This window comes from Rhagoletis pomonella, unplaced genomic scaffold (genome assembly GCF_013731165.1).
Source record: "Rhagoletis pomonella isolate Grant_MI unplaced genomic scaffold, Rhpom_1.0 Rhpom_scaffold_00008, whole genome shotgun sequence".
NCBI classification, from domain to species: Eukaryota; Metazoa; Arthropoda; class Insecta; order Diptera; family Tephritidae; genus Rhagoletis; species Rhagoletis pomonella.
In genome coordinates, this window is record NW_023458562.1 from 14,242,620 (window position 1) to 14,258,589 (window position 15,970).

At 31.3% G+C, this 15,970-nt stretch overlaps 1 protein-coding gene across 2 annotated transcripts in view; it reads left to right on the forward strand.

The window, feature by feature from the left end:
- The first annotated feature begins 1,192 nt into the window (after positions 1-1,192).
- LOC118744227 (D-beta-hydroxybutyrate dehydrogenase, mitochondrial) overlaps positions 1,193-15,970 on the forward strand; it is a 209,044-nt gene continuing 194,266 nt past the window's right edge. The window contains exons 1-2 of one of the 2 annotated variants that reach the window (XM_036477102.1): positions 1,193-1,324; positions 3,144-3,254. In XM_036477102.1, the coding sequence (XP_036332995.1) occupies positions 3,231-3,254 (24 nt within the window). In that variant the 5' untranslated portion in view covers positions 1,193-1,324; positions 3,144-3,230. The other variant, XM_036477101.1, reaches the window with a different exon arrangement.

Here is a 15,970-nt window from a genome sequence, read left to right on the forward strand (position 1 = left end):
TCAGCTGTCAAATATATAAAATAAACACATCACCAAATGAGATTCTGAATATTCTCTATACTCTTTGATTATTTATTTATACAACCTCATAGGTGGATACATATTTATGTATGTATGTAAATTTGTTTCCATCACAGAATGCATGAAGCGTATTTCCAAATGTCAAATGTTTTGTAAACACTCAGTCCATATGATAGCGATCAGCAGGGCATAAGATCAAACGCATTTATGTATTTTTCGTTACGAAAATATTCGCTTCACTGCAACTATGTATTCGGTATCTCAGATTTTAAGTATTAATGTAAATACTTGTAAAATAAAATTATAAATTTAAATTTCAAGCACCGACAGTTGAAGCGAAACCGTGTGCATTCAGTTGTAAATTTTGGATTTTTGATGGAAGACACACAGATGAGTGCAGGTTAGGGTTGACACAACTGTGGTCATATTAGGGTCTCAGAAAAAAAAACGATTCGTTGCTCTAAAAATTTTTTATGTGACAAAAGTAAATATAATTTTTTTAAATTTTAAAATCTGTATTTGCAATTTGTAGAAATTTCGATCGAATAAAAAAAGGAAAATTTTAAGTACATGAATTTTTATTTAATTAAAAAAATAATTTCGGCAAACATAAATCTAAAACAATTTAGCTAATTTTAAAAATAACACAAATTCTGAAAATATGCAGATTTTTAAATTCCCTAATGTACATATACTTGCACGCATAGAATACAAACATTTCGAAAATTTATATTATATTATACATATGTATACCGCTAACTGAAGAAGCCCTGTATATGTATCTAGCTAATGGAGTCCGCACCGATGTGTGTGGCGACATTTTTTGCCTATTTCCGATCCAATACACTGAAACAAACATTAAGAAAATAAAATAAATTTCCCATAAAAAAAAATAGAAATAAAAAACGCCAATAATTTTGAAATATTTTTCGAAATCTTGCAGATCCATATCAAAAACAACCACAACAAATGCAACAAAAAGAAAGTCATAAATTGTTGCTGATGAGTGCCGCCGAATCTTGTACGCCTGCCATCGAAAAGAGAACGCGACAATGGCGACAAGAACAACAATTAACTGAAGCAAAAATATAAAATATCTGTACATAAATATAAAATCCAGCGTTGGCAGGGCTGAAAGCGGACGGAAACGTATATGCCAACGTCAAGCAGAGTCGCATTGCCCACCACTACCGGCTGATTTCAAAATAGCATCGCTTTCACCGTGCGTGCGTTCACGCCCCGCTACATTTGCTGCCCCCCTGCCCACGCTTACCGTCTTCGCAATGACATAGCACGTCCGCTGGTTAGTATGCAGTGGCAGTTGTACGAGGCGACTCATAACGTGATAATCGGTCGGCCGGCCGAACCGCAAAAACCCGAAACTTTCGCAAAATAATTGAAAGCAAAATATTTTATTGAAACGAATTTTTAAGTAGGTGTTGATAATTCTAAAGTGTTAAGTTTTAGAGTACTTACAATAATTAAATAGAGTGCATAACAAAAATAAAGAAAAACAAAGGCGAAGCAATTGTATGAAAAGCTGTTCGGAATTACATGCAACATTTCTTCTAAATCGACAAAAGTGTTTAAAAATAATTTTAATTTGTAAATTGGTGGCTGAAAGATGCATGGAAATTTCGCTGTTAAATATAAGAAGAATGTTTTACGAATAAAATTGTTGTATATGTATTTGCTTTACAGTTAAAAAAAAATTGAACACAAACATGAGAACGGACTTCTATAGTGTTATAGAAAAATCATATCGCACAATTAAAATTTAAAAAAGTGAAGTGAAAAGTACCTTAACAAACATAGTTTTATTAAACTGAATATATAAAATAAACTTGTTACGAGTTTTATAATTCGAATAAAAAAAGTTTAAAAACTAATGGCCTTATTCATAAAAAATAAAGTAGGTGAAAAGAGCTTTATAAAATGACGTTTTCATACATTTTTCAGTTTATAAACCTTTTTTAAAGTTACTTTATTTTTTATGAATAAGGCCATAAAAAAATAAACATTTGAACACCCATAATAAATTTTGTTTAGAAACAAATTTTATTAAGTTAAATTTTTTCGATCCAAAAATCTTCGTTATTTTTTTGAACTATCATATTTTTGTTATTTTAAAATATTTAACTAAATTTTTTTTTTTTTTATTACAAAACTGTACACTTAAGAAACTTTTAACTATTTTTTAAAAATTAATGACCAAAATATATTTTGATTATTATAAAAATAAATTGCAGTTCTAAACTTGATTTCGTTAGTACTAATGTTTTCTCTATTCATTAAATTGTTGCATAATTTTGTATTGAATATATTTGTTTTCTGAATTTTAAAATGTTTGACAAAATTTTATTTTTGTTAACTATTTTCTATTACATAACTCTAAATTTAACAAAATTTGATGTAGGACACATATAAATTAATAGGTATTTAGGTTTTTACTATTTTCAAAAACTTAATGACCAACGTAAATTTTAATTATATATAAACAAATTGCATAACTTTTCTCAATTTAAAGATTTCTAACCAGACCTAAGCTTGATTTCGTTAGTATTGGTGTTATTTTTTTTTAGATTGTTACATAGTTTTGTATTGATTCTATAGGTATGTATATGTACTTAACAAAATTTAATATTTTGCAAAATTTTTAAAAGTTGTAAAATTTTTTTTTTACTATTTTCTGTTGAATAATATTTAACAAAATTTAAAAGAGAACAGTTTTACACACATAAATACATATGTATGTATTTCGCTTTTTACTATTTTCAAAACCTGAGAGAGCAAAATAAATTTTTTTTATTATTTTAAAAATAAATTGTGACTTTTTTTCGTAAATTCTTTTTATCGTTTTAACAACAATAAATACAAACATTTCTTCCACATAGTTTTACCTCAAATAAAAAAAAGTTGTGTGTATAACTTTTACATCGCATAAGATTTTAAATTGACATAACCATAATAAATATAATAAAACTGTTCGCAACAAACAACAACAATATTCTGACAACAAACAAAAAAATATTAGTTATAAAGCATAGCTGTGAACTAATTAAGAAATCCATTTAATCGCAATTTAAATTAATCCAACATTTTTCTCCGTTTACACATTCAAGGACTTAAGCTTTTCCCGAAGTGAAACATATTTTACGCGCTTTGGTTGGTAGCATACAAACATAGTTGTTTAGTCGGAAACAGCAAATATGCAAGTTTTCGATAATACCATGGTGAGTAGTTATTTTTAGTTTATATTTTTCATAATTATTTTACAGGAACTGCAACGACTCTTACCTTAATTAAAAACCACAATTTAACCGCTAAATTTGGATTTCTATTTTTGTTTTCTTTTTTTTATCATGATTTTGTGTGTCTGAGAGTCAGTAACAACACCAAAATATTTTTAAGGCGCAGCGGAGCACGCCTAGTATTTGCTAGTTTTAAGTAAAATTTCTTCACACTTTCTTCTTTTTAATAATTTCTGCACAGATATCTTTCCATTAAAAATAAAGACTTCACTGCATTACCATTTCGCACAATTACACGAATAGAATTTAGCTTGAGAACAGCAAAAGCGAAGGCACATACAGTGAAATTCCTCATAACCGGACACTCACAGTCGCAGTGTTTTTGTCCGGTTATGGGAGATGTCCGCTTATGAGGGGGGAGGAGGTAGGTTCACAAAAAATACATATGTGTCAATTTATCAGAAATTTTACAAATTAATGAATATTTAATAATGAGTATAACATATTCGAACATTCATATTTTTATTAAATATTTATATATCGTCACTGGACACGAATAAAGGCGCGAGCTTAAAAGTTAACCGCGAAAAAAGACGCGTAAATAAAACTTCAGCGAAGCTACATATGGGTGGTTCACAAGGTGTCGTTAGTGTCGTATTTTCGTATGTCGTAAAGTTTTTAACGGCTAAATAAATGTTTAGGGGACTTGAAATCCACCACCACCAACTATTTTTTATCGGTGTGAAATTTCATAATAAAACTTTTATGTTAACTAGCGAATTCCTAAAATATAGTTTCAGCCGATTAAAGTTTATGACATACAACAGTACGACAGTATACAACACCTTCTGAACTCCCTAGTAGACTCTTAACATAGTTGACGGCGAAGAAAGACGCGTTAAAATATTAGACGGCGAAGAAAGACACGTAAACTTATTTTCGCAGCCGACCATGTTTGCGTGTGTAACAGTATACATATAAATTCCACAAAGAGCTTTTTTGGAATGATGCTGAAGTGGCAGTCCTGTGTTTACTCCTCTTTTTCTTCGCCGTCAACTAGGTTTTACGTCTTTCTTCTCCGAAGTTTTATTTAAGCGCCTTTGTTCGTAAGAATTTTTTTACGCGTCTTTTTTCGCTGTCAAAACACTAGCGCGCCTTTATTCGTGTGTAGACGATATGTAGATCAAGTACATTGTACAAGTGTTTACATTTCAATACTACCACAATCTCTGATTTCTTATTTAGTTGTTATTATAACAGTTAGAAATTATCGAAAAAAATTATCCTCCACTAATAACGATTATATTATATAGAAATAATAAAAATCCAAAAATACTAATTATTTTATAGCGAAAACCCCAAAATATTTCGGTCATTTTCTATCGAAAAAATAAAAATTTAAATTTTTTACCGAAAAAGTAAAAATCAAATATAACGATGATTTTTGATGGAAAAAATAGTACTCTAATATACCGATTATTTTTAAATTAACGCAAAAAAAAAATAAAAATCCAGCGAAAAAAATAAAAATCAGAATTTGTCGATAATTTTTTATCGAAAATATAAAAATTTAAAATAACGATTATTTTTTACCGAAAAAATAAAAATCTAAAATAATGATTATTTTTACCGAAAAAATTTAAATATAATATAGCGGTTATCTTATGCCGAAAACACACTAACACTAGCGCGCCTTTATTCGTGTGTAGTGACGATATGTAATTAAGTACATTGTACAAGTGTTTACATTTCAATACAACCATAGTCTTTGATTTCTTATTTAGTTGTTATTATAACAGTTAGAAATTATCGAAAAAAATTATCCTGCCCTAATAACGATTATATTATATAGAAATAATAAAACTCCAAAAATAATGATTATTTTATAGCAAAAAGCCAAAATTTTTCGGTCATTTTCTATCGAAAAATAAAATAAAATTTTTTACCGAAAAAATAAAAATCAAATATAACGATGATTTTTGATGGAACAAATAGTACTCTAATATAGCGATTATTTTTAAATTAACGCAAAAAAAATAAAAATCCAGCGTAAAAAATGAAAATCAAAATTGGTCGATAATTTTTTATCGAAAAAATAAAAATTTAAAATAACGATTATTTTTTACCAAAATATTAAAATCTAAAATAAGGATTATTTTTTCCGAAAAAAATAAAAATTAAAAATAGAGATAACTTTTTACCGAAAAAGTAAAAATCCATATTTGACAATTATTCCTGATTGAAAAAATCCATTTACATTTTTAACCAAAAATCCACTAAGCGAAATGAGATCGGAATAGCGTATCAACATTTAATTGCGTTAGAAAATGGTGTTTAAACTTTCATTCAATTCCTGATATTTATGCAAAAGATACACGTAAAGTGTTATCGCTTTATTTAACTCAAACCCTTTCGCTTTGTCTAAGTCGCAGTCCCGAAAAATTAAATTAATCAAAAGCGATCGGATGAAATAGCAACATATTTATCGATACTTTATGCCCTCTGTTATCGATAAATTCATTGATATAACTTTCGAAACATATTTAAAAGAGCTTGATAAATCCTAATTTTATTTAGATATAGGCTGCATTTCTTTATTCATTCTGAACGTTTGGAATAAACTTTTTTGTTTATTTATTCTTTGGAACGTTCTTGATGATATGTTAACGTATATTTCAAACGCATTCTATTTATTCCGGCTGTGAAATGGGATTATCCGGAATGTATAAAGAAACGCAGCCATAATAGCTGAAATAGTGTTGCCAACTGAAAACTTAATATACAATAGCATTATGCCGAGTTTCCACTAAGTCTTGAAATGACTCTTTAAAAATAACAGCTTCTAAGATTTTTCAATTTTGTTTAATTTGTTCGATACTTGTTCAGTAAAGCTCAATAGCTCTTTTTTATTTCTCTCACTTTCAAATTCATAAACAATTGTCAATCAATTATTGATGTTGGTGGTACCCAGAAGGTAAATGACATTTTACTAAGACAATTGTAAATACCCATACACATACACATATAAGTATGTATGTACGTAAAGCCGTATCACGACATATGAAAAATAAATTGTAGTGTGTGTTAGTGTTTTATTGAAACACTTATGTCCGTCGAGTGAAAATACTGAGTGTAAAAAAATGTTTAAAATCATTATATCGCTGAAGAGAATTAAAATTGCCCCTAAACAGTTTTGCCCTTAATTTATATCTTCACTAATTTTGTAATTACTATCTCTAGATTTTTATGCTATAAATCTAAATCCGCCGAAAAACGGTGATGATCTTGCTGAAAATATTCAATTATTGTCCTGAGCGAGGATTTTTCGGTGACATAAAAATTCAAAGAAGCAGATAGCAAATAAGAAACTTATAGCAAAAAACGCGATTTAACAGGTGCATAAAAAAAATTTACACCCAAAATTTTTTCTCGACATAAGTAAGTATTCAAATAAAACAGACACACACGCTAAACTTGTTTCGTGATACGCCTTAATGTACATGTATATAATGCACTCGATGTCTCTTTTTGCATAGTGCTTCTTTCTTGGCAAGCATTTATGTACTAACTACTATGTCATCTCCAACGCCACCTCCACCGCTACGATGCACCTACCACGAGCTGGCGTCTGCTCCAGCTTGGCATAGGGGCCAAAAATAGCATAATCCATTTTAAGCTTAAGTAAATTTCGTTGTCAGTACAGTTTACTTAACCCACATAAATGGGAAACAAGAGTAACTCATACGACAGCAGCGAGCGTGAGCCAGAATGTAATATGTAGAGTACGCGCTATTAAAATGCAGCGCATCAAAGGCAAATTAATAAGGAGAATTTTTTTTTAAGAAAATTAGATTATTTAGAGTAAGAGATATGAATGAGATGCAAAAGAAACTAAGGGAAAATAATTAAAAATCGCTAAAATTAAAGTCTAAGATTCAAATAGCAATAAAGAAATTCAAGTCAGTGGCGCTAATTTTAAATATTTTATTAATCAACATCAAGCGGCTTAAGCTTTCAAAAATCATAATATTTATAGTCTGCAATATTTATTGCGTCAATTAATGTCGGTCATATCAAATACATACATTTACAGCTTGAGTGTAAACGACTGGCATAAAAGCCGGCCGGCCGGCCGGCGATCGTCTACACCGTTGCCTACACTTTCACATTTTCAGTTTGAATTAAATTTTTGCTTCACTTTGCGCTGCTGCTCATCTACTCATTATTACACAAAATTTGTTTTGGCTGAGACACTTGACTTAGCTGCTATGGCATATAGTTTATTTAGTAGAATAGAAAAAATAAACCAAAAAAGTAAAATATTTGCACTTACAAACGCATTGTACATAATGGCGGACAGCCAAGTGGGTCACTATGCTCATTCGCACGGAGGTGGCAAATGATAGCAAGTGCATAGAAATGTTCTTTATTAAATGTATTACACATACATATCGCCTACATGCATACATATGTACGCGTATGAGACTTCAGCAAAAAAAGACTTGTTGTTACTAATGCTGCACATTTTCGCTTAGCTGCTGTCTCATTCAGTTGGCCATTTCCGGCGATAGATGATTAATGAACGAATTTAATTGATTTTCACTTGCACCGCTTTAATGAACAGTCATAAAATTCTTATAAATTGGCAAATGTGTGTGAAATGCCGTCAACACCAGAAATATTCAGACAAATATAGCTTTCGGATTTGCCGAGATTATTTTGTTTAACGTACAGCCTATACAAATCAATGATGTGAAATGGTGTGAGGCAATCAAAATATTTTTAATGCTTTGGTAGATAAAATTTTGATTTATTATTTTTTTTTTGTAATTTATTGACTAGAAATATCAGCAATTTCCATTCTATTTAATTTAGGGCATGCAACAAAGAATACAAGCATAAGCGAGCACGGTTTGAAAAGCCCCCCGACATTTCGCAACAGTCAGGACTACGTAACCGGAAACACCCACAGAGGCGTTAAAAATCTATTTTATCTGTCTATTTTAGTCTTGTATATTCAATGTTTATTATTTTATGAAAGTATAGCTCATTATCTAGCTACGTAAATTCGATTTTCAAACTTTGTACAAAAATTTGGAAACTTGTCAAAATTTCAAACATTTTAATCATAATTTTAGAGACAAATTTGTGTATGCAGTTTTGTAGCCCATTAAATCTTAGTATAACAAAGTGCAAGTTTAAAGTAGCTAGTAACTTATCGCTGATTTTTAGAAAATTTTTTCTCACCGTGCGAAGCATTTTCTTCTATACAAATTGTGTTCGATAACTGACAACATCGTCGGAAAAAAATTGCCAGAAATCAACAGTAAGTCCCAGATACTTCTACCTTGCACTTATGTATAAGACTTTTATGGACAATAAAACTGTATACCTAGATTTTTGCTAACTCTGAAAAAGAAATTAGAAATTTTAATGTAAATTTGTTGAAATTCGTTGAATTTTTATAAATCTTTTTAATCAAAAATGTATAATAATCTATTTTTCTCCTAAGTTGTAATTGCCGTCATCGATTTTGTGCGAATTAGCTTCAGTAGTTACTGATTTATTGCAGTTTTCGTGTTTCTGTAAATTACCGCCCGATTTCAAAGATTCTCTACACTTCAAGGCTACGAGTTTAATAAGGATTTGTAAAGCGGCTACTGACATACAGCATTTCTTCATATGAGCGCGGGCTCAAGCCCATTTTTCAAACATTTCATAATAATATTATTTTCTATCAAAATTTCTCAATTCAGTCTAAGCATTTATGTATACATTTGTCTATATCTATCTCGCTTCCTTTAGGCTGTTACAAACAACCGTTATGCGAACAAAGTTATGATAACCTTGCGCACAAGTGCGCTCCTGTAAAAAAAAAAAGTTTTTTTCTAACAGCATATTACCCAAGACTGGGTTTTAACCCGAATACTCCGCCAAACAAATACAAATACGAAACAAAAATTTATCTTTTTTTTTTATAAAAACTCCAAAAGTGCTTTAGTTACTTGTCAAACAAAGCCATTGTAAATAAATAAAATAATATAAAAAACTTTTTAGTATACCACGCTTTTATAAATGGACTAAAAATTAGAAAATAATATTTCTCAGTTCCATAAAATTTGTTTTGATAACTTTTGATTTTGAAATTTTAGCAAAAGTCATTATAAATAATTTAAGAGATTGAACACGAAAAACGTGAAGCGCAAGTGCCGTCAAGTATAGCGCGGAGCTCCACTTTCGTTACAGTTCGCTAAAAAGTTGCATCAACGTGGAACAGTCCTTTGAGCTTAATATAATTTCAACAAGGATTTTTGGTCACAGCGCTCAAATACTGGATATATTTTCTTTAAAATTTGGGCAAAAAAATATGACGTGTTTCGCTTCGTCCACAACTTGTTACCTTGGGTATAGCGGAGAGTCATTTAGGCCGAAGTGGCGGAAAAATGTAAGGTAGCAGACGTCGCCGTTTAGAAACTGCATTGTTTGCCTATGCCATTTCTTAAAGCTTGGCATTAGTGTGAAGGTTCACCATCCTTCAGATAATTTTCCCTGATTTTTTGCAATAATATATTTCTGCTTTATTATAGCCGCACTACCAGTGACTCGAAGTCATGCTTGCGTTAACTAGTTCTGCTTCGTCTGACGTGATTTTGTAAGCGTACATGCCCTTAACATGCAGCGTATGGTGAAAGTTGAAAACTATTTATCCGAAATTCGATAGCAAGTGCAGATTTTTTGGCTCAAAAAGAGTGTCTCACATTACTCCGCTCTCTGAGAGACGGTGAAAACTTGTAGGCCCGGACAGCTCTTCCCTGCTTGTATTTCCAGTATTTCCAGATCCAATGGCCTCCGGCCCAAATCTATGACAATCATATGATGAAAATTAAGGGCTCATAACATCGCAAGGCTGACCGAAGAAAGTAAATGAGCGATATGATCTTTCCGAAAAAACATAAAACCTAATATTTTTGAATAATGAAGCAACAAAAGGCAAGCACATGCCAAGAGTCTTAAGCTAGCCGTAGGCTTTGGTGGATGGTGGTGCAATGACCGCTCACTGTCCTTCAAGAACCCATGCGGTGCGACTTAAGGTTGCTTTTTCGGGAAGTGATGCCAATGCGAATCCCAAAGACCGATCGACGGAAGAAAAACGATCGCACAAAAAATGTGCCACCGTCACATAGATTCGCGTTCTTATTTTACCCCGAGGCAGATATTCTCCAGGTTTATTTTCATAAAAGTTCTTTGCAGAGTTTCCACGTTTGTGCAAATGTTCATTCATTCAAATTGTTTAAGAAAAAGCAGTGACTTCCTCGGCAGCTGAGTGGAAAATTTTCAACCACAGCGCGACTTTTAGTTGTAGACACAAAAACATTTTTCTAATTTTCTGCTACTCCTTCACTTTATGGATATTAATTACTTTAGCTTTTGTATGTTCCATTTTAATGAAATTTCGTGTTCGTTCTAGAATTCATTTTCAAACTTTGTGTGATGTCTTACGCGCTACGGTAAATTAAACATAAAACACATCTGAAAGCAGATACATACAAAGCTTTGAAAGCATTTGGAATTATTTTAAAAATATTTAAGAGTAGACATACACGCGTACACATGTTTGTACATGCATATGCTTGTAAGCATGTGCTCATTCAAAATACTTCTTCTACCGAAAATGATACATTTTTGTGCATTTTTGTGGATAATTAATGACGCGGCGCGTCTGCTCAATGCCCGGACATAGCACCATCTACGCAAGTTGAGCTACTGAAAAATTTATAAATTTAGAATATTTCGTAAATCTTGGATAACAAATTTAAATAAAATCAAAGAATTTGGAAATAATTTCTAAAAATTATGTAGATTTTTTCAAAAGCATAAAGCATTCTTGTATTTATTTAATATTTATTTATAGCAACTGCTAAGGCCATCGATCAGCCGTATTTAAGATTTGGCGGTTGCCAGCGAACTTGACTGATGAGTCGAGCAATGCAGCGTGAATAAATTGAGAGACACATACTCACATTTTATAAATGTTTACGCACGTCTGTACATATCTAAACAAAGTGCACCATTTAATGTATTATTCTCAGCAGGGCTACGCTACTCGCCAACATTCAATCAATGATTTGTTTATTTGTTTACAAACCGATTTATTTTCGTACTGCTTGTGAGACAAATTTATAATCAATACAGGTTTTTACATTCAATTAAAAATAGCCTAAGAAAAAGTAGGCAAATGTATAAAAATAAATTTATATTAGTCATATAAATTGTAAAAATGCGCCCAGCTATGCTTATGTAAATAAATTAGGGCATCACAAAAAGTGTAGATTATTATTTTATAATGCATTCTGTTTTGTAAATCACTGCCTTCCGTCTGGTCATTTTTTGTATACTTGAAGTGGCTGTTACTGTTAAAAATCGACCATTTTTCGGTTTTTTACAAGTCTTGGAGATGTTTTCAAATACAAATTACCGAAAAATCTCCTGTTTGTGAACTAACCCATGACTATTTTTTTTTATATATTTGAAAGAATTTAGGAGTTGGAATTGACCCGATATATTCCAGTTTATCGATATAGTTCGGTAATTTAATGCATATCAATAACTCGATGATTCTCAAAAATAACTAAAAATCGATAACTCGACAAATTTCGATAACTATCAATAAATTTCGATACATTCGCATTTGAAGGACTCAATAAATTTCCATAACTAAAAGTTACATATCTCGATATAAATCGATACATCTCCAAAACTCCATAAACTTTGGATAATTCTATTAATGTCGATAGCTCGATTAATTTCGATTGCCCCATATTTTTCGATACAAATATATCGGTAAATTTCGTTACACTCAGGTAACCCAATAAAATTCAATAAATCGATAAACAGTGATAGCTCGATAAACTAATAAAACACTCGAAGTTTCGATAACTTTATACGGTTTGAAGATTCCAAAAACCTCGACCAATAAATATCAATTAATTTCGATAATTTTATAACTTCCGATAACTAAATTTTTGATTACTGGACTTATTTCGGTTCTTACCGAAAATTTTCAACAAAATTTCTTACGCTGTTAAATACTTTAATTTTTATATATTTTGGACCCGCAGTATTAAAATAGCTGATAGAAATTTATGCAAATTGCACCTCGTGCAGTGTGCACGGGTTCATTGCCTTGCAAAAACAGGACTACCTTGGCCTCTGCGTTTCTCGACAACACTTTGAATTTTGACGAAAGTGTAAGTTTGAAGTATCTCAAAATTCTGGTTGATTTTTGACCAATGTTTTCATACGATGCTCCGAATTTTTCCGATAGAAAAAGCACAGAGCTATGTGTTTTTCGATATAGAACAATCCTAGAGGGCATTAAAAATCCGACTTTACTTTTTAACATGCATTTTTTGACCACCGCAGTATACGTACATACTTGCATATTTACATTTTTTTAGAAGAAATTCAATGGAAAAAATTGCAATTAGCAGCTGCAAATAGCAGCACAAATACCATTACTTATGTTTGTTTATATGCTTATGTCAAAGTGCTTTCAACTTTAATCGACAAATAGCCAAATCAAATGATGGACATTCGAAAAACAACTTTAATTGAATGCATAAAAACTGTGCTGAAATAATAAAAATAATAAAACTAACAAGTAATTAAAAGCTCAAAATAAACACATTAACATGGATCTATTTGGCTCAATTTTTTGTTCCCACTCAAAAAAAATAATAAAAATAATAATCGTTTGACGATTTTCACTGAAAAAAATCAAATAGTTATTTTTATGCGAGTAAACACAACTTTTTGCTATATAGCAACTTAAATACTTACCTATGTACATATGTATATACGATTTTGCTCGTAATCGAACATCTGATATTTATTGCGCTCGTAGTTGTTTGCTTGCTCGATTGCTTTTACGAGTATCTATGATAAACTATTCAGTGATTTGGCAAAAAATTGTGGGTAGCCCAAGTTAAATAAACACTTCTTGTATAATTAGATAGCGTGGAGGGCACATTTTATGCCATCAATCGGGTTGCACTAACCATTGTGTTAATATATCTTTTGGATTTTTATTATTGTAAATAAGAATTTATAGCTTTCTAGCTGATGTCTGCGGTGATTGTTTGCTCTTTTTCTTTCTGAGTTCATTTGCGATTTGTTTATTCGGCATCACGATGTGAGATCAATGAAAACAGCAATTAGTTGGAATTATGTTGGTTTAGCGCGAAAAAGCAAAAATAACTTTTGGAAAAAAATAAAATGTTTGGCAAAAAAATTAAATTTTAAATTTTTGGGAAAAAAATCACGCTTAGGTACGAATTTTTGGAAAAAACAATCATGTTGGAGTGCGTGATTAAACACACGCGGCGTGTATTAGCATTAGGGATGTCAAAACATTGAGACATAACTTTTATGAATATGAGTAAAATTCAATAACTAAAAGCATTTAAACATACCACGAAATAAAACTATTTAAAATTTACGATAAACTGATTGTAAAACGCACACATTTAATAATACAGACAAATCTTAATGCAATTTTTTTCTTTTCAATACAGCTACCAGGTACTTTTGAAAGTAATGTTTAATAAAAACAAAAACAAAAAACAAAAATATACAAAAACAAATTCTCTAAACATATTTATTCTATTCCATAAAGAAATGGCAAATGGGGAATTTTTGCCTTTTTTTTGCAATGTACTCAAAATTTTGAGGGTGTACGAGTCAAAGGGACATCAGATTAGAGTTCAGTGGGTCGAAATACATGTTAGTAGGTTCATCTGGTTGAAAGCACACACTTCTTTTTTGTGCCAGTGTTGTTATTATTGCACTTAAAATGTGTACGTATGTAAGAGCAGCAAAGCATTTAAAGCGGAGTCTTCTAATCTTGACCTTAAGCTGTTACATGTCAAACTGTCAAAAGGTAGTCATAAGCCTTTGAAGATAATGACCCCTGTCTTCTCCATTACAAAGTATTTCAACTTCTTTTACCGGCACGTCGGATTAATTAAAAACTTGTGATTGTCCCTACAGTTACAAGAAAGATTTAAATTTACACACATCATCGTTCTCTAAGAAGTTACGGTATTGAATCGTGGCACTCCGATTCTCTCTTGTCTTGGGGAGAGCGACTCGAAGGTATCGTCCCTGTCTTATCCGCTAACCAGTGTTGATATTTTAAGTACAATTGTACTTTTTTCAGTACAATTAGTTTTAAAAAGTACAAAAGAACAATTTACCGATTTTAAGTACAATCTCAACATCAAACATACTTTTTGTGCAAAACGTTGAAATCTCTGCGCGCACTTTAATTATTAATCCGTTTGCGTTTAAGTAAATGGACATAACTACATTTCATATTTGGTACGAAATGAAATTCTGAATTATAATTTTTAAACTAAACGTGAGTGTGAATGGTAATATCAGTGTTGAGCGTTATGGTTATTGCGATTTTTTTATCACCAGTGGGTGAAATATCTTTAATCGCTATTTATTTAGAAAAAATCTTTGGAAATGTAGTTTACCTAATACGATCCTGCAGAAAATGAGGTAATTGAATAACTTGGGTGTTGAAAGTAAACAATTTTACGTAAATTTCATGCGTTGAAACTAAAAATTTCTATGGTGGACCTCCATTTTAGTGTTACTGATCTCATTTTATATAATAATATAAACTGATTTATCTTCTGTATTAATTTTTTGTCGTTATTGTCTTCATATTTGAATATACATCCCGCGACAAAATTGTACGGTTACCCGGGTTAGGCTATTTTTTTTATAGTTTTTATACCGGAGCGCACTTGTGCACAAGGGTATTATAACTTTGTTCACATAACGGTTGTTTGTAACAGGCAAAACGAATCGAGATAGATATAGACAAATGTATACATAAATGATCAGAATGAAAAGAGAAATCGATTAAGCGGTGACTGTCTGTCCGTCCGTCCGTCCGTCCGTCCGTCTGTCCGTCCGTCTGTGCACACGATAACTCGAGTAAAAATTGAGATATCTTAACGAAACTTGGTATGTGCACTTCCTTCGGGCGTAGGACGGATGGTATTGAAAATGGGCAAAATCGGACAATAACCACGCCTACTTCCATATAACGGTAATTTTCAGAAATACGAAAACTGCGATATTTTAGTAACTACTGAAGATTATTCACTCAAAATTTACAATAATTTTTAGACGAAAAATAAGAATATTATACATTTTTGGAAAATGGGTGTAGCCACGCCCACTTATGGATACATGTGTATATCTTGGTAACCACTGAAGCAATTTCTTCCACACTTGGCACAGTTGTTAGTCTTGCTATAGCATACCAAATGGCCGAAAATTTTTAAAATCGGACAATAACCACGCCTACCTCCCATATAACGGTAATTTGGAGAAATACGAAATCTTCGATAAATAAAAAAATATTAAAGCTAATTTACTCAAAATTGATGCTTGCAACATTTCTTTACCAAGAAATACGCTTATGATAAAATTTTGGAAAATGGGCGTGGCACCGCCCACTTATGATCACATATATGTATCTCGGTAACCGTTCTACGAATTTGTACCAAACTCGGTATGATTATTGTGCTTGCCACATAGAAGCAAAAGGTTGAAAGTTATTGGAATCAGATTCAAATTACGACCACTTTTCATATAACGGCAAATTTCAGAAATGCTTG